We start from the raw sequence: 19,880 nt of genomic DNA on the forward strand, positions 1-19,880 counted from the left end.
ATGTGGAAAGTCTTCTTGGGGCCTGGGATGGGGTTGAGGGGGGAGGTATGGGGGCAGGTGTAGCACTTCCTGCGGTTGCAGGGAAAAGTGCCGGGTGTGGTGGAGCTGGAGGGGAGTGTGGAGCAGACAAGGGAGTCACGGAGAGAGTGATCCCTCCGGAAAGCAGATAAGGGTGGGGAGGGAAAGATGTCTTTGGTGGTGGGGTCGGATTGCAGATGGCGGAAGTGTCGGAGGATGATGCGTTGGATCCGGAGGTTGGTGGGGTGGTACGTGAGGACGAGGGGGATTCTTGCATCTGACTTTCATGCTGGGAATTGACACCATCTAGTTTCTCAGGGAAGGAGAGGAAAATTGAGATCTGGACAGAATTTATTTAAGTTTGTAATAATGAGATGCAAACACATGGAAGTAAGGTGCTTATTAGTGAGAATTTGGACTTGCAGTTTAAACCTTAAGGGGCAGAAGCAGAATTTTTTTCTCAATGTCAAGAATCTGTTTTTTTCCATTTTTGTTGCATTTTCCAAATCTTTTGCCATTGCCTGCACTGCTCCTAAATTTCCACCCAATCTTATTCTTATTCTCTCCTCTTTTGTTTTGTTAGTTTCTTTTCTTTGTTTCTACAGTGTTCTTGATTTTGTTGTTTCTTTTGTGCATGTGGGTTCTTTCAAGCCCTAAGTGATCTTAGTAGGAATGAGGATAGTTAGCTTCCTGGTCTAACGAGAAGAGCCTTATTGAGTAAACAATATGAAGTTTATTTCATTTCTGCAGCTATTTACAGGTCGCTTGAATTTGAGTTATGTCATGAAGGAGACTTTTAGGAGCACATTAGTCTCAGGTCTCTTTGGAGTTCCTTCTTTTCTTTGCCCAAGTGCCCATGACATTGGGTGGTACTTGCTGCACTCTATTAAGTATTAACACTTTTAGACCCAAACAACAGATTCCCTCTTCAGCATCACAGCCTGACCCCAACCTCAACTCTTCAACCTTCAGTCCATCTCAAATGATCCTTGTCATGTCTCAGTTCACCTCAGTTTTTCTGTCTTGCTCTTCTCTCTTCCTACCAACCTACCATCTAAAATCCTGGACATTGTCTCATCCACCAGAACTCTCAATGTCTTTAAGGTTAATGGTTTATTGAATCATGGCATTATACACAGTGTAGAAGGCTACTCAACTTGAAGTCTGTGCTAGTTCTTTGACAGAGTCATCCAGTTTTTGATCCACTGCTCCTGTTCCCCCATTGATTATAATATTTTTTCCTCTTCCCCTGTTTATTCAATTCTCTTGTGAGTGTTGATATTGCCTTGATCACCCTTTCAGGCAGCAGATTCCTAACAAATGCAACCCACTACAGGACATAAAAGAGCATTTAAGTTTTACCAATAATCCAAAAGGTTAACATAAAAACTTTGTTAATTGGGAAATATGATTTCTGCACATATCTGAAATTTTCATAAATTTTGAATCATGATGAATTCTCTATAATTCTATGACTCTATAACTGTTTTCAAAAATGATCTTGCATTCATTAACGGTAATGCAAAACATGAACAATTCAAGAAGATTAAAAGCTCCAATACTAACTTGGTAACCACTGTCTAGTGATAAAATAGGTAATGAAAAGATCAACTGATCGACACTAGTCCATCCTTATCATTGCTCTCTTTGTAAAGTCACAAAAAGACACATTGAAAGTTCTAAATTGGGGCAAGGCCAATTTTGATGGTCTTAGACAGGAACTTTCAAAAGTTGATTGGGGAAGGCTGTTTGCAGGCAAATAGATGCCTGATAAGTGGGAGGCTTTCAAAAGTGAGCTAATGAGGGTTCAGGACCACCATGTTCCTTTTAGAGTGAAGGGTAAGGCTGGCAGGAGTAAGGAACCCTGGATGACTAGAGTTATTGAGGCTCTGGTCAAGAAGGAAAAGGATGTACATGACATGTATAGTCAGCTGGGATCAAGTGACATCCTTGAGGAGTATAAAGGGTGCCGGAGTACACTCAAAAGAGAAATCAGGAGAGCTAAAACAGGACACAAGATGGCTTTGGCAGAAAAGGTAAAGGAGAATCCAAAGCAATTCTACAAGTACATGAAGGGAAAGAGAATAGGGAGTGAATAGTACCTCTTTAAGATCAACAAGGTCATCTATGTGCGGAGCCACAGGAGCTGGGTGAGATCCTAAATGAATATTTCTCTTCAGCATTCACAATCAAGAAAGATATGGATGCTAGGGAACTTAGGGGAAATAAATAGTGATGTCCCGAAGAGAGTCCACATTACAGAAGAGGAGGTGCAGGGAGTCTTAAACGCATTAAGGTAGATAAATCCCAAGGATCTGATGAAGTGTATCCGAGGACTTTGTGAGAGGCTAGGGAGGAAATTGTGCATCCCCTAGCGGAGATGTGTGAGTCATCAACAGCCATGGGTGAAATATCTGAAAATTGGAGGGTGGCTAATATTGTACCATATTTAAGAAAAGTAGGGAACTACAGACTGGTGAGACTAACGTCTGTGGTGGGTAAGTTGTTGAAGGAGATTCTGACAGAAAGGACCTGCAGGCATTTGGAGAGGCAAGGACTCATTTGAGATAGTTAGCATGGCTTTGTGTGTGGGAAATCGTGTCTCATGAATTTGATAGAATTTTTTGAAAGGGTGACCAAGAAAGTAGGTGAGGCAGTGCAGTAGACATTGTCTGCATGGTTTTTAGCAAAGCTTTTGACAAGATACCTCATGTTGGGTTGTTGAGTATGGTTAAATCTCACAGGATCCAGGAAGAGTTGGCCAATTAGATAAAAAATTGGCTTGAAGGTAGAAGTTAGAGAGTGGTGGTAGAGGGTTGTTTTTCAAACTGGAAGCTTGTGTGCAGTGGTTGGTGCTGTGTGCACTGATATTTGTCATTTATATAAATGATTTGGATGAGAATTTAGACAGTATGGTTGGTAAGTTTGCAGATGACACCAAGATTGGTGGCACAGTGGACAGTGAAGAAGGTTATCTCGGAATACAGCGAGAACTTGGTCAACTGGGCTGAGGAGTGGCAGATGGAGTTTAATTTAGATAAATGCAAAGTGTTGCGTTTTGATATGTCAACCCAGGGCAGGACTTACACAGTCAATGGTAGGGCCCAGGGGATTGTTATAGAACAAAGAGATCCAGGGTTACAGGTTCATAGCTCCTTGAAAGTGGACACACGGGTAGACAGGATGGTGAAAAAAGCTTTCAGCATGATTGCTTTCATTGGTCAGAGCATTGGGTACAGGGGTTGGGATGTCTTGTTGCAGCTGTACAAGGTATTGGTAAGGCCACATTTGGAGTACTGCACACAGTTCTGGTCACCCTACTATTGAAAGGATATTATTAAACTAGAAAGAGTGCTGAAAAGATTTACCAGGCTGTTACCTGGACTGGAAGGTTTCAGTTATAAGGACAGTTCAGATAGACTAAGACTTTTTTTTCCCTGGAGCATAGGAGACAGAGGGATAACCTTATAGAGGTATATAAAATCATGAAAGGCGTAGATAAGGTAGATAGCCAACAGCTTTTCCCCACGATAGGGGAGTCCAAAACTAGCAGGCATAGGTTTAAGATGTCAGGGGAGAGATACAAAAGCATCCAGAGAGGCAATTTTTTCACACAGAGAGTGGTGACCATCTGGAATGGGCTGCCAGAGGCAGTGGTGGAGGCAAGTACATTTTTGTCAGCTAAGAAACATTTGGACAGATACATGGATGGGATACATGTGAAGGGATATTGACCAAACACAGGCAAATAGGGTTAGATTAACAGTGAAAACTGGCAGCATGAACAAGATGGGCTGAAGGGCCTGTTTCCATGCTGTAATCCTCTAGGACTCTAAATTACTCAAGGATTTATTATTCAGTTCAAGCTGAACAACTTCAGGAAATGTGTAGTGACTTATTCACCCTGCAATGTTTCCTATTTCCCACCTTGGTATATGACTGCTGTGTGACCGCTATTGATTTACTGTTGTCAAACACTTAACAGATTTTCATGACAAAACATTTCTGCTTTCTGATCTTCATTGTTCCTTCTCCTTCTATTTACTGCTTCCTTGTCTCTTCAGATGACTGTGACTGTGATGGGTATTTGAATGGGCTGTACATAGGTGAGAATCTAGATTCTGCTAATCCATCTTATGCACTTCTTGAAGTTAAAAATCAAGACCACTGATTTATGATTTCATAGGAAAACTGTAACATTTAATCCCCATATTACCAGCAAACATCTCAGAATCAGAGAAAAAAACCAATTTAATCCTTCAGCAGTAATGAATAATGAGATAAACCAATTGCTCAATTACAACTTAAAATTTTTGATTGCGATAAACCTAAAAACTAAGAAAAATTGTAGAATCTGAGGGAATGAAACAGAATTTCATTTCTTCATATATCATGAAACTGTGGTCCTGGTTATAAATGCTTTTCCAGGCATTTGATAGACCTACAATAATTTCTTATCCAAAAATATAATTTAATTGGAACTTTAGTACTTTGTCATGGTTGTTTTTTTTTCCCCAAAATTTTGCAAATTAAGTCTGATTTCTTTTCTAACTCTTTTATTCAGAGCTGTGACTAAACAGTTACATTGTTACTAGCTTAGTGCCTCCATCTGAACCACTACCTGGGTAATTAATTGTCAAACTGTACAAACACTTCTTGCTTTTTCTTCCCCCTTTTTCTCTCATTTGAGCCCCTCTCTTTTGAGTCACTCAAAAAGGTAAAAATTCCACAGGTGCCAGTAGCTTCCACTACCTTGCTCAAAGAGCTTCCCGTTGCAGCTTAGAGAGTGGTGTCTAGATTTTCTGATCGCTGTTATTTTATGCTGACCTTAAATGGTTTATTTCAAAACAGTTACCATCAATTGGAAGACTTAGATTTGAATCATAGACTGTCACTGGGTAGGTTATCACTGCTGAGATCAATACTGTCCACACAGCTTCATGTTTCCAGAAGCTTTTCCTTCATAGTGATTAGAAGGTCATACAGTTCACATCCTTGGGCCTTGAAGCACTGCACTATCAAATGAATATATATTGAATGTATATTTGTGTTTCTATTTGCCTATAAAAGTGCCTCCAAACTCACTTTAGAATTTTCTTTTTGCAATACGCTGAAGACTGTTGACAAATGTAAAGATTTCTTAAAAGAATACACAAAGGTGAAACTGGCAGATTTCTCCAGGAAAAGTCCCACACACCATTCATGACACACCTGAGGACTAACACGTCTGTTGCACTGTATCTTACAGTCAGTATATCTCTCAGAAACATGCCCATGATATTATCACAGCATGTGGCATGAGTATATAAACGTCTTGTGTTTCATCTTACCTTGACAATCTGCTGGAAGAATGCTCCTCTGTTGTAACTTAAAGGTTTAATATTAGCCCAGACATCCATATGCCTGGGGAATGTAATGTCTGTACATAATAGTAATTTGCTATAAATATCCATTGGCCTCTTCAATACCATGCAGATACCTACTCCCAGTTTTTTGTAATATAGGGCATAGAGGTTAATGGAGGTAAAGTAAGGTACTGTAACTTCAAGCAGGTTTCCACCAAGTTTTGATGTACTTTCCAGCCATCCACAGCACTATGAAACCATGAGAATGTATTCAGCCAGGCTGGGTGGGAAGTGGCTACAAGCCTCTAGGATAGTATTTTACCGAACACCAACCAGAAATGGCCAATTTAGCATTTTGGGCAACAAATTGTATAAATTGCATAAATTTGACAGGATCTTATATAAACCAATGCCTTAAATCAATGTTCAGAAAGTCAGCTTTATACTGACCAATTTCAAGGCAATGAGAGAAGTTTAAAGAAATGAACTGGGGAAGTAAAAGAACAGTATCAGAGAAATTATAAATTAAGGACGAAGTTATGCAAATTGTACCATGGTGGATAAGTACATGCCAAGGGCTAGTGGGCATAGGTTAAAAATAAAGACCCTAAATTATTTAGTAAGGCAATACCAAGACTATGAAGCTTATATGGAAAAGGATGAATAAAACAACTGGGAGGAATTTGCGCTATCAAAAATAAGTCACAATAAAAATAGAGTCTCAAGTCAAAAAACAACCCAAGTAACTACAAACCATCAAGTCTTTCACTAATCAAAATAAAGGTGTCAGTCAAGTGGAAGAAATTTGTGGATTACTTATATATAAATAAACATAAGTAAGTTGTAGTTAACAAAAACAGCCTGGATTTATGTAGTTTCCCTAATATAAAGGACCATCCCACAGCCCTTCATTTCAGCGTTATAAAGCACAATCTGACATTACATCATTTAAGGAAATATTAAGGCACGTCCAAAAACTTAGCACAAGAGGTCATTTTAGGAGCATGTTGAATGAGGAAAGAGGTCAAGAAGAGTATTTACATGGTAGGGAAAATAAGCTTAGAACCTTTTCAGGTTAAGACACCATTGATGGAGCATTTAAAATCAGAGATGTCAGAATTAGAGGAAGGCAGATATTGTGGAGGGTTGTTGTGTTGGAGGAGATTATAAAGTTAGGGAGTGGGGAAGGCTGTGGAAGGCTTTGGAAACCAGGATCTGAACAATATAAGCAGAAGGATTGGCAATATGAGCTTAACATGGGTCTATACTATCTACCCAATGGAAACAGAACATTTACTTATTTTAATTAAAAAAAACTTCCGTGTCACTTTCCATTGTATTTATGTAGTATTTCATGCAGGGGCGTATCACTTGTATAGCTGCATTGGGCCATTGCTTCTTTTTAAAGTTGTCATTGATGATACATTTCAGCTGGTTTACGGAGAAGTTTTCGGCTCAGTAGGAAAGACCGACATGCAAACCAAAATGAAGAGAAACAGACTGAGCAGAAGGATGTAGAATATCTTACTTATGAAGAAGTGGTTGCCTACCACCGTCGTCCCAATGATGTGCACAGGCTGGTGGTACTTGTTGGTATGTTCCAGCATTCAGTAAATATAGAACAAACGCATAACTGCCTCCAGACTTTAATCCCATGCAATTAAAGAATGGCAGAGGTGGAGAGTGTTAAAGAAATCGTTCAGGAATATTGCTGCATCAAGCTCATTGCTGCTATTACTCAGTGCTGTGCTAGTATAAGAATTGTAACTGGTTAAACTGGGTAAAAACAAACCTTTTGAGTACTAACCAAAATATAAAGATACTTTAAGGTAAAGGTCAGAAAGTTCAGACGAGATGTGAGGAAATGCTTTTTGACCCAGAGAGTGGGAATCTGGAACTCTCTGCCTGTAAGGGTGTTAGAGGCAGAAACCCTCACAATATTTAACAAGTGTTTAGATGTGTCCTTGGAATCATCAGGTGGTTGTTTTTGACTTTTGTAGACTTGATGGACCAAAGGCCGTTTTTCTCTGTGCTCTAGATCTCTATGCCACTATGATTAACAGAACAAAATAATGTGGACATCATTCCTAATTTGAGTCATTGAAGTTTATTTCCTGTCTCTGTGCGTCTATGCAGGTTCTATAGGAGCAAAGGTTAATGAGATAAGACAAAGAATTGTAGCAGAGAATCCTAATCGCTATAATGTGGCAGTTCCTTGTAAGTATAAAGGTGTTTATTCATTTAACTTAAGAAGATTTGGGTTTGATGCAGACAAGTGATTGAGTGATATAAAATAATTTTTTGAACAGAAGTTAACAGACAGCAACTATTGCCAGCATTCCTAAATAAACTTAAATTATTTAGAACAGCTGGTTTAGGGTTATATTACATTACACAGCTACTGTATTTGTAGAAATTTTCAATGAGAACCTATGCAAGATTAATACCATTGTCAGGGCCTGAGATTGTATTACACGCAATAGCAGGTTCTCAGTGAGTTGATATTCTATATAGTACACATAACCATTTTAAATAAGCTTCATCATTTTTCTTTATAATGAGCTAGATGGTAAAACACATTGGGATGTTACTGCAATCAAGCTGGAGTAGGACACCATTGTTCTAGCTACAACATAAGATAAAAAAAATTTTTTTTCCAGTTATCAAGATAACTAATCTCAACTGTATCAGATTTTAAAGAAAAAGATATATCAAACATGTTTCTTTACAAGCAATAAACGCGAATATCAAAAGAAAACTTATTCAATAAAGGACAATAATTAGTTAACAGAGTCAATAATATAGAAGTATAAATGTGTAACATTCTAAATATCCCCAAAACATAAACACATACATATACTTTCTTCAGGAAAAGTGAAAAAGAAATTCTCTGTGGAGATTGGCTTTCTGAAAAAAAAACTTTGCTCAATGGGTAACTCTTGTAGGCAAAACAATAAAATCTAAAATATTCCAGAATCATTTCATCTGATGTAGTAAGTTACTAATCACTTATGGCTACCTCTGAAATCTTGCAGCACAACTTGCTTAGGAAATACAATCTTGCAATGTTTTTTTTCAATCATTCTTTCAAAAGAACAAACCAGTTTTAACATGAACCCAACCAAAGGATTTTCTTTTCAGAAATGAAGAGGATCAGCTGGGCAGCTTTTTCATAGTAAGCTTTCTTCCAATTCAACATGTTCTTTGCTGGTCTTCCTGCAACTCAGCTTGTTGTTTGCAGGCTTCCTTTCTTTTCCAATCAGATAAAATAACATCACTCAGAACCAGTTACTGTGTGAAACAACTCCAACAGCAACCCATTTAAAATAAAAGTCTCCAAGATCACTGAAATTTCAGTGAAACAGTGAATTTTCAATGACACCTTTTATGAAATATAGCCCAGGTATTTCCACAAAAATTGAAACCATTTTTCACAATCTGTCAAAACCTAAGTCCTCCAAGCAATATTAATTACCAAACATCCTTGTAACAATACCAGTTTGTTAAAGGTGGACTATTTATATCCATGGACAGCTGAAATAATCTTTAAGATTCCCTTCACTGCAGTAGAAAAACAGATTTACCCTCTTGGTGTCCTTCCCTGGTATGAAATTGAGGTGAGTCTGAAAGGGTTAATTTGAACCTTCATTTCAGAGTTAGATTCTTTCTTCAACTTGCTAGAGTGTAACTTTAGGTTTATAGACCAACAGCTGTGTTTAATGGAACTAACCAGGAGGTGGCACTATATGATGCTCTGACCCAATCAAACTTCAATAACAACAAAGGTTTTCAAGCCATTTTGTGTCCTCACCCTTGATGCAAAATTACTCATCTAGGTCCATTCAGAAGACACCCAACATTAAGGTGCATTTATGTCAAATTGTAATCATTGACATCAATGTTACTATGATGGTTACACTGCAGGTGGTGTTTTCTGATTACTTAGGAAGCTATTCAAATTCCAATTGCTTAATTTATCAGAAAGCAGTTTCAAATTTGCATACAAGCACTTCTTTTAAGTGTCTTTTAACATTTTAAGAATACCTTTTGATTTTTAAAAGAATGAATTCAAAAATTTTCCTTTTCAAACCTGTAATGCAGAAAGTTGTTTATAAAGTCCTGAGGCATGTCATAGCAATGATCTGACAATGTCCAGGAAGACCTCCAAAAAAAAGCATTTATTCTGACATATAGTGGAAGGGCAATAAGTTAAGACTCAAACAGAGGTATGAATTTTAGGGATAATTTTACTCACAGATTACCTGCAGAGATTAATGTCCAAGCGATATGATTTATTATTGGGTCCAATTTAATCCCCAGAGTCAAAAATCACATGACACCAGTTTATAATCTAACAGATTTATTTGAAAACACTAGCCTTCGGAGCTGTGCTACTTCCTCAGGTATAGTGTGGAAGAGGAGGTACATCAACACAGTATTTATAAGCAGAAAGGTAACAAACCTTAAAATGGCTCTCTGACCGCCTCCTCCTGAATCTTTAATCAGTTAGAAAGGAGATACAGGTTTCTATTAATATCTCCTTTTCCACACTATACCTGAGGAAGGAGCAGAATTTTGAAAGCTAGTGTTTTCAAATAAACCTATTGGAATATAATCTGGTGTTGTGATTTTTGAACTTGTCCAAACTCAGTCTAACACCGACACCTTCACATCATCAATCCCCTGAGTGTTTGGAGACAGATGCTGTGATGATGAGACAAGAACAGTGGATAGTTTCTTGTTTCACAACCTATTTTTCCTCATCACCATCACAAAACAAATATGCAAGGATGAGACAATCCTGCTGGGATTTGAACACCAAAGGCTTCTGCTTCCCATTGGGATATTCAATTGATTAAACTACCCATATTAATCGAAGCCTGCCATTCCAGACAAATAAAGAAGCAATCATGTGTGCCACATTCAATGATTATTATATCTCTAATGATGAGATTTACTTAAATTCAGCAACAACAAGGCAAAAGAAAGTCCATGAGAGGCAAGGACTGGAATATCATTTCGTCAGTAAACTTTCATTTGAAGCAGATATTCAGAAGAACAGGTAAGATCACTTTAGTAAAGGAGTTATTGTTTAAACATCATGAAGTCCATTATACAATGTAGTCCTCTACATCAGTTTCATTTTTAAGACAAGAATTCATGCTAACTAATTGATCTGATGTCTATTGCATTACTAAGTAGTTCTTGTTTCTATTAATAAGTCTGTTATTGCTTTATCATGTGACAGCTAGATTAGTAGGTGAAATAAATAAACCTTGCTCTTTTTTTTTGATCCAGTAAATCTTATGTTACTAAAGAGTGGGAATAATTATGCTGGCAACTATTTTGGATTGTCAGTCAGGTGAATTTGCATGACTTGGAAGATAATATATTAACACATGGGGCTTTGCCTGTGTAAACAGAAAGAACGCTTACTGCACCTGTCTTAACTCAAAATCGGTGACAGACATTCGCCAGTTCACTTCACAGGGCAATGCCTTGACCTATCAGAATTGACCTACTTGGTTTAAAATTTAAACAAACCTTCTCAGTCATCACAAATTGGTGCATTCTCCATGGCAATGTCTCTACCAATCAGCACACTGCTCTCACAGCATATCAATATATATTTTCCCCCGAAATTGATATTCTTGCAAATTGTCTTGATGAGCATAAGATGAAAAGATTCAACAAAATGGATCTTTTCTTTCAGCAATACTTAAGTTCTGTACTACCAATTGAAAATTTAACCTGCTTTAATCCCTTGTAAAAACATGTATTCGTATTATATGCCTATTTAAAAGCCTTTATAAGCACTTGGAAATGTCAAACTGTGAGATGCAGACATTCCACTGTGATAATGATAGTTTGTAAAATTAATCACGCAGTATTGATCCTGTGACACAACCCCTCAAGTTAATATTAAAAAAACAGAGTGAAATAGGAAATACTTTAAAAAAATGTCTACAGTTTTTTTTTCTTTCATATATTTAAAAGGCAGGAGGATTTAATGTGTTGACAACTTGACAACTCACTTTTACAATTTGAATGAGTCTAATTTCAACAGAGAATCATGTCTACTTTTAAGAATCCTAAATGACATATTACCTCTCTGAAACAGCATTTCTCAAAGCAGTCCCGCGACCATAACCAAAAGTGTAACTTATCTCTTCAAAAGGGAAGCCTACTTCTCAAAAGACCTCCAGTAAGTTAAGACTTTCTCTTACCAAGTCTGAAGTGCATAAGACATGTTTACGGCATCCCAGTAACAAAAATCACATTAACTTTAATACGTACAGTTGCCACTGTGAAATATGGATGTGCTAAGTGTGATTCCCAACCACAGCATGAAAATGTGTGGATCGGATCCAGGGACTGGACTACTGGACCTTTGTCTCCAATGCCATTCTGGATAAGATGAGAGCCTCTCCATCAACACAAATCTTAGGCCATCGTGACCAATGTGTTTCAAACTGAAATGGTTCAAAATTGAGTAAACGGATTAAATTATTGCTCTTTCCTCTATTGTAGGTTTGTCGAACATGGAGAATACAAAGACAATCTGTATGGAATAAACGTAGATTCCATTCGTACAATAATGCTAAAAAAAAAGATTTGCATATTGGATGCAAATCCAGAAGTAAGTTCTGTAGTAACTGTTGCTTACCTTAACAGTCTAAGCAATATAAATTGAGGCAGAACAATTCACAACCATGTAATATGCTTGTTCGACAAGACACATTTATTGCATCTTGGAGCTTATTTACATGAGAGCCATCTCTACAATCTTCGTCTTCCAGATTCAGTCCATTTACATTACTGGAAAGTTAAGGCCCATTGACCAATGTTAAAACTGTGCACCTGCATGGGAGTGAATTTTCAACCTAACAGTATATGAGTTCCATCTCCACATTTAAAGGTTAAAGTTTTGCCACTCGCTCACTTGGGACTAAATGTTCATGGCCGTGTAGAGACAGGGTTGACAGTGAGGAATGAGGCTGGGTGTATGAAGAGAAGGGGGAGTCTGTGTCGTGATGGCTGGAGAAGTGTTGTCAGGGTAATCCAATATACAAATCAATTGACTGCTTCATGAATGTGGTTAGCACTTCTGCCTCACAGCGCCAGCGGCCTGGGTTCGATTCCACCCTCGAGCAACTGTCTGTGCCAAATTTGCACATTCTCCCCGTGTCTGCGTGGTTTTTCTCCCACAGCCCAAAGATGTGCAGGTTGGGTGGATTGGCCATGGGAAATGCAGGGTTACAGGTTAGGGGGTGGGTCTGGGTAGGATGCTCTTCAGAGCGTCGGTGTGGACTTGATGGGCTGAATGGCCTGCTTCCACATTGTACAGATTCTACAACTCTATGAATCAAGGCTACAATTGAGGGCAACTTTTTGGGCTTGCTAGCATTTTGCCAGAACAGCATCCTGCAGCCTGGGGAGACCACCAGCTCAATGTTAACTGCATGCCTACAGTAGAGTGGAAGGTCCATCAGAGCCAGAGGCCCCATGTTGATTGAGGGGGTTGCAAGAATGAATAGATAGCTCCTAGGGAAAATAGCTGTCTTGATCTGACTCTTAGCAAATATGGACTTATCGTCCTGACATCAGGCTCCTGGAGTATGATTGATATTCGGCAGATGTACTGACTTTTAATGCATGTAGGTGCTACACTGCCTGAAACACTTCTTCGTTAGCACCCCCAAGTCTTCATCCTAAAGGGAAGTGGGAAATTTAATCTTGGGTTGCAGCCTCCCTTAGGAAACAATATTTTGAAAATTGAAGCCATGAAGCAGCCAACAGGAAACCAGATCAACTATTTGTTTTCAGATAAGATGCTCAGGAATCTCATGTAATATGAGAGTTAGGACTTGTCCTGGGGCAGAACAGGGACTAATACCTGTTTGACCTACACTCTTGGGAAAAATAAGTATTTTTAGGTCTCATCTAAATTACCAAGAAGTTTAAATTTATAGTGTGATGTAAATTCTATTTAGTCAATTCTGTTTAAAAGGAACAAAAGCAGAATGTGCTGGAGAAACACAGTGGGTATAGCAGCAGCTGTGCTCCTCCAGCCCTCTGTTTTCTTTCAGATTTCCAGCATCAGCAGTTCCTTGTGTTGATTTTTCTCTTTAAAAGAAATATTTTCTTAGTAAATAAACAAGCTAAACAAAATGCTTAAGTTATGTGTTATAATGTGTTTTAGACGTTAGCTTGTCTCAGTTGGTAATGTTGTTGGCTCTGATCAGCGTTCGGTTTAAGATCAATTCCTGGACAGACCATGCAGGGGATCATTGTGATTGTTAGCTAATATTATCCCCAACCCAATATAAGCAAAAATAGTTTATCTGTTTACTTATCTCATTGTTTATTTGTTCGGTCTTACTTATGGAAAATGTTTGCAATATTTGATGCTGCATAATATTATTAAGTACTTTTACAGCAATTTGAGACAATCAAAAAGCTGCTATATAAATGGCAGGTGTTTTAATGCACTGAGATAGAAAGCTGCCTCATATTGGAAATAACACAATTCCACAATGATACCCTTTTATATAGTTACTATTTGACTATAAATAAGTTAATCTTTTGGTCAATTTACAGACGATCAAAAACCTCAGAACAGCAGAGTTTAAACCATATGTGATATTTGTCAAACCATTCCTTCAAGAACCAAAGGCAAACACGTCAACAGCTGAAACATCAGGAAGTAACAATGTTAAAGAACTAGGTGTAAGTTCAATCAGTTCAAAGCTACGTTTGAAGGTATTTGTTAAGTTTAACTTTTACAATGTAGAGACAGAGAAGCGAATGGGAGTGGAAAGAAGCAAAACAAAACCCCTTACTTTGGTGCATCTGAGTATAAAGCATTCCACTGTAACACCAGAATGCAAGTTTTCTAACCCTGACGATGTTCTATAAATCACTTGGCAATTTCGCAGTTCACATAAAAAAAGTGTGATTTAAACATTCAGCTGGTATAATTGCTGATAGAATTCACATAAACTTCAAACCGATGTGAAAAACAGTATCCTTAATCACGTACAAATAATTTATTATTTATTGGCCTCTGATAATAATCTGTGGCCCCCATGTGGTTTCAACCTTTCTATGCTTGTGAAAAGATTTCCATTTCCAGTGGGATTTTCTGTACTTTTTAGTCTGTTTGTATTCAACATAGTATTGATCTTACAGTCAAAATTCTGTTCTCCGATTGCAGGAAGACAAGTATCAGGAAATGGTCCAGTCAGCAGCTTATATTGAAGAGCATTATGGTCATCTCATCGATAAAGTCCTGGTGAAGGGTGACCTTCAGACCACATGCAGTGAATTGAAGACAATTCTGGAGAGTATAGAAAGGGATACGTTCTGGGTACCTGCTAGCTGGGTCCGTTCGTAGCTGTACCAATCCAAAGGGAGGAGCATAATTATGGTACCACCTTCTGACCATCAAATACTAATGGGTGGCTTAAGATAGTTTATGCACATGAAGAACAAATGTATGATTACAGTGCACTCCGATTAAGTGCAGGAAATCAAACTTGGCATTATTTTTGATTACTTGTGGTGATACATAATATAAAGGAGTCTCTTTAAACAACATAAGTTATGAACACAAATTAATTCATCCGGAAATATAACAGTTCTGAAAGTAATGCTGGATTGTTGGGGATTATTTAGAGTTTCAAGCTCAATGTTAACATTTTGGGACTGGGGAGGAAAGGGAAGCAGGGTGAGGAATATTCCTTTGATATATTAGAAGCATCTCCTTCAAAGAGGTATTTGTGATCTTACTCTACCCAAACCCCAGGGAAAATCTTCTCCCAGCTGAGCCCTACTGAGTAAATAAATAATGAAGTGATCAAACCTCTGCAAAAGGGAAGTGTTGAGCAATCAGAAAACAGTTCTTATCCTTCTACTATACGTAACATGTCATAGAAATGACAGAAGTGAAACTGTAGCTAATCAGGGACAATAACGCAAATTTTATGAACTTGTACTCCCAGCAAGTAAGGCAGTCTGCCGAGCGTGAACATTTTTAAAATCAGTTTAATGCATACATACAAAGAGGATCTGCGTAAACTGTTAAATTCGGTGAAGCAGGTACAATTTACCAACAGCCATTTTGCATATTGACAATGTGTTGAATAGAAATTTTGTCGTAACTATGTCATTTCTATAAGCTTAAATATTTTTAAAATTTAGTAGTTCCCCTTATACAATTCCACTATATCAGAAATATTTAGATGCATTTTACATGTATAATTTGCCTTAATGAGGAACAAACATACAACAAACTTTCCTACCACTGAATATAAGCATCTTCACTTATGTAGAATCATCTTAGATCATTTACACCTTGACTTCATGAGTTGAAGATTTCCTCTGAAATAGTCGGGCTATATTTGATGGACACTTCTATGGCTTCCGAAACCAGGCAACCTAATTTTGAGAAACTAAGATTTTGACAAAATATCAAATTGCAATATTTGTGAGCAGATAATTTGTAACTAAAGGTTATTAAAAGTCATTACATTCATAAAATTTTCTCCATGAAAATCATCAGTCAATGGATAATTTGCCATTAATTTACTAGCATCTACAATACAATCAGCCAGATGTTTTGAACATGGATAGTAGAGAGATGATGTGATGTAGATTACACCTCACTTAGTACATACATCTTGAAAGAGCTTGCCAGTGTTATGCAGTCTGTTGCCAGGCACTGTATATTCTAGGATACTGTATAAACTGATAATAGTGCTCACTGTGTCAGCAATGGTAATTCTCATCATGCTGCTAAGTTGTTGAACAATGGGAAATTTAGGTCTGTTGCTATTTTCATTCATGGAGGAGATGGAACATCATGTGAATATAGAGGTTCCCTCCACCACTGGTATTGATATACTTGGCATGCCTCACATGCATTCACCAGTAGTTGAATATCCTGATTTATCCCTGGCCAGTACATCAATTCATGTGCGAGCCATCCTATGCATTAAATGTCCAGGTGTCCTTGATTTCAAAGGTATATGACATCCTGGTGTAATGCTTTTGATATTAGGATTTGTTTTCCCTTAAAAATGGCTTGCCATGATACATCAAGTTGGTCTCTGTGTGGTCAAACTGAACAAATTGTCTCAAGTGCATTTTTTAGGACTGTCAGGACTGTATTTTTTAGGAAAATGATCATTTGCAACTCTTGTAGTTGTTCATCTTCAGCAGTTGATGATTGTAACTGTTCACACAGGCTCTGGCCGAAGTGTATCAGATCAACCTTGGAAATGTCTTCAATTTCACAGTCTAGAGTATCAACATGTGGGTCTAGGGGAATATCTTGGTGTTTGTGTGCATTGGGTAATCTGCCCAGTGTGTCAGATGTAATTATCCTGACACCAGATTTATAACTCACCTCAAAAATTGTTTCCTTGGAGACCATTGACTAATTCAATGACATCACATAAGACGTGTTCCGCCAAAGGGTGCACAGTTTGAATCTCATGAATTGTGATCACACCAACCAGGTAGCTCTGCCACACTGTACATTGGTATGTACCAGGTAGAAGACTTCAGGAAGCCAAGATGAACTGGTGTAATGGCACTGCTGTGTCATTCTGCCAATGCACAGAATTGGTGCTCCTTTATATGCTGTGAGCTAGTCTCACATATGCAGTACACTTGCTGATGTACATGTCCTACAGCATATACAGTGATAATATGTGGGTGCGAGCCCCTCAGAGTTATAGCTTTTAATGTAAATCATCCTTTCAGGACATATGATATTAGTGGTTGTAAAGGCTTCTGATTGCCCACACTGTTGGCATAGTGTGTGAGGTTAACGCAAGGAAATGGTGGTCATCTTCTGAAATTTGCCTCTTGCATGGTTGGATCTGAAATTCAGCTGACTTTTCATTTGTGGAACATTTAGCACTTGCCTTGCTGCCAGTGTTGTGTTGGACTGTCTTGTTGATCAGCTGTGATTTGTACTGGACTCTGGCTTGGCCTTTGGAAGCAGATTTCTTGCATATGGATGCTCAATGTCCCTTGATGCTACATACTTTACAGATAAAGAAAAGCTAGAAAGCTTTCAGGTTAGTGCAGGAAACGCATTTTTACAGATTTTGTTAGTGTGATGTGTATTCCTAACCATGCCTGTGTCAATGTGTGTGTTTGGTGTTGGCCATATCTATTGCATAGACAACTGCTATAATAGCTTCACACATCATGTGACTCATCAATTGAATAACTTTTTGTTGCTCAAGATCGTTCTTAAAAGCTTTAATTAATATAGAAGCCCTGCTGAATTCAATTAATGTCTCTGACAGCTCATCTGCAGAAATGTCACATTCTTGAGGATGCAGAGATCCTTCAGCATGATCTCGACAGGTTGGGTGAGTGGACAAATCAATGGCAGATGCAGTATAATTTGGATAAATGTGGGGTTTTTCACTTAGGAAGCAAAACCAAGAAGGCAGATTACTACCTGAATGGCTGTAAATTGGGAGAGGGGAGTGTGTAGCAGGACCTGGGCATCCTTGTGCACCAGTTGCTGAAGGTAAGCTTGCAGATGCAAAAGAAGGCAAATGATATGTTGGCCTTCATTGTGAGAGGTTTCGAGTACAGGACCAGGGATGTTTTGTTGCAGTTGAGACCACACAAGAAATATTGTGTGCAATTTTGGTCTTTTCTGAGGAAGGATGCTCTTGCTCTCAAAGAAGTGCAGCGAAGGTTTACCAGGCTGATTCCAGGGATGGCGGGTCTGATGTATGAGGAGAGATTGACTAGGTTGGGATTGTTTTCACTAGAGTTCAGACGAATGAGGAGGGATCTCATAGAGACTTATAAAATTCTAAAAGGACTAGACAGGGTTGATGCAGGGAAGATATTCCCAATGGTGGGTGTGTCCAGAACCAGGGGTCACAGTATGAGGATTCAGGGTAGATCATTCAGGAAGGAGATGAGGAGTCACTTCTTCACCCAAAGAGTGGTGAGTCTATGGAATTCATTACCACAGAAAGTAGTTGATGGGAAAACTTTGAACGTATTCAAGAGGTGACTAGATATAGCACTTGGGGCGAATGGGATCAAAGGTTATGGGGAGAAAGCAGGATTAGGCTATTGAGTTGGGTGATCGGCCATGATCGTGAAGAATGGTGAAGCAGGCTCAAAGGGCCGAATGGCCTCTTCCTGCTCCTATCTTCTATGTTTCTATGTTTGAAAATTTTCCTGATCTTTTCTGGATCTTTCTGTTCGAAACCTCGGGGATGTGTTAATTCTGCAAAGCCTTTCTTTGCGAACTGGCTCATCTATTGCTTGACTTATAAAGAAGAACTGCGTACATTGTTTTAATAGTTTCAAATTCAGTGAAGGTGTCACTGGATTCTGTCCAATCCACTGAGGTTTCTGCTGTCCTGCTATCTATAGTATGTCAGTACTCTCAGAAATTGATGCTGCTGATTGTCCAAAACTTTTTATATAGTTAGTCTTCAATTAGTTTTGCAAACATCTGCCATAAAGACGGCCATTTATGATGCAATTTTGCCTTCTGCAGGATATTTTGCTTGCAGCAGCAGTGTTTATGTTAGCACTTGAACACAACTATCTGGATATCTGGTACTGAAGAATCTAACAGCTGTTTACTTCAGCTAACTATTATAAACAAACTTTAGATTATAATTGAGCAGCACGTATCCAGTTGCATGTTATGCTTCAAGTGATCGCTTTGTAAGATGGACTGTGAGAATTTTATACCCTCAGATCACATGCTATGATACAATAATTGTATCATGAGCATGACTCAAAGGTATACTGACTGAGAGATACAACATAACAAATTACACTCAAGGTATGTCCAGTGTCAAACAATAGGAGGAAGTGATTCCAAGGTTAGAACAAAGTCCTTTAATTCAGATCATGTACGAAACACATGAAACAATTTATCTCTTTGCCAATGTGCTATATTTAATGACAGATATCTTTATCTTGGAAAGTGAACTTCCATAAAGATCTTATGATTAACAAGGATCCATTCTAATTCAGGTCAAATAAATGGCAAATTCGGTACGCAACACAATTTTAAAAGGCTGTTTTAATAATTGTCACAATTCCCACTTTCCTCTTGTTACATTACTTATCTCAGCTAAACCCACAAATTAGTTAAGGTTGCCTCTGATCAATGTGAAACACAAAGTGGCATTTTCTTCATTGCATCCTATCTTTTATATATTGATACAGCACTGGACACTGAGTGTTGGAGGGGTGAAACAACAAAGGAACCTGAGCACAAGGGAGTGAAAATAGGTCATTAAGCACAAGGGAAGTACAGGTTAAGATAGGTTAAGATTCATCACCTGGAATGGGGTGATCTGTGTATCTTTGGACTGTTGGAGGAAACCGGAACAATCAGACAAAACTCCCACAGACACAGGGAGAACGTGCAAACTCCACACAGCTGACCGAGGGTGGAATCAAATCCGGTCTTTTTAGGAAGATATAGTCTGATATTATATTGTGATTTTG

The 19,880-nt window shown here is 38.3% G+C and overlaps 1 protein-coding gene across 1 annotated transcript in view; it reads left to right on the plus strand.

Annotated features, from left to right (window-relative positions):
- The window catches only part of mpp3a (MAGUK p55 scaffold protein 3a), a 69,895-nt gene extending 55,135 nt beyond the window's left edge, over window positions 1-14,760 (plus strand). The window contains exons 13-19 of the mRNA XM_020532898.2: window positions 4,083-4,124; window positions 6,795-6,956; window positions 7,500-7,580; window positions 10,332-10,425; window positions 11,895-12,003; window positions 13,965-14,093; window positions 14,581-14,760. Of these exons, the coding sequence (XP_020388487.1) occupies window positions 4,083-4,124; window positions 6,795-6,956; window positions 7,500-7,580; window positions 10,332-10,425; window positions 11,895-12,003; window positions 13,965-14,093; window positions 14,581-14,760 (797 nt within the window). The remainder of the gene's footprint in view (window positions 1-4,082; window positions 4,125-6,794; window positions 6,957-7,499; window positions 7,581-10,331; window positions 10,426-11,894; window positions 12,004-13,964; window positions 14,094-14,580) is intronic.
- The last annotated feature ends 5,120 nt before the right edge of the window (window positions 14,761-19,880 follow it).

This window comes from Rhincodon typus, chromosome 30 (genome assembly GCF_021869965.1).
Source record: "Rhincodon typus isolate 14 chromosome 30, sRhiTyp1.1, whole genome shotgun sequence".
Classification (NCBI taxonomy): domain Eukaryota; kingdom Metazoa; phylum Chordata; class Chondrichthyes; order Orectolobiformes; family Rhincodontidae; genus Rhincodon; species Rhincodon typus.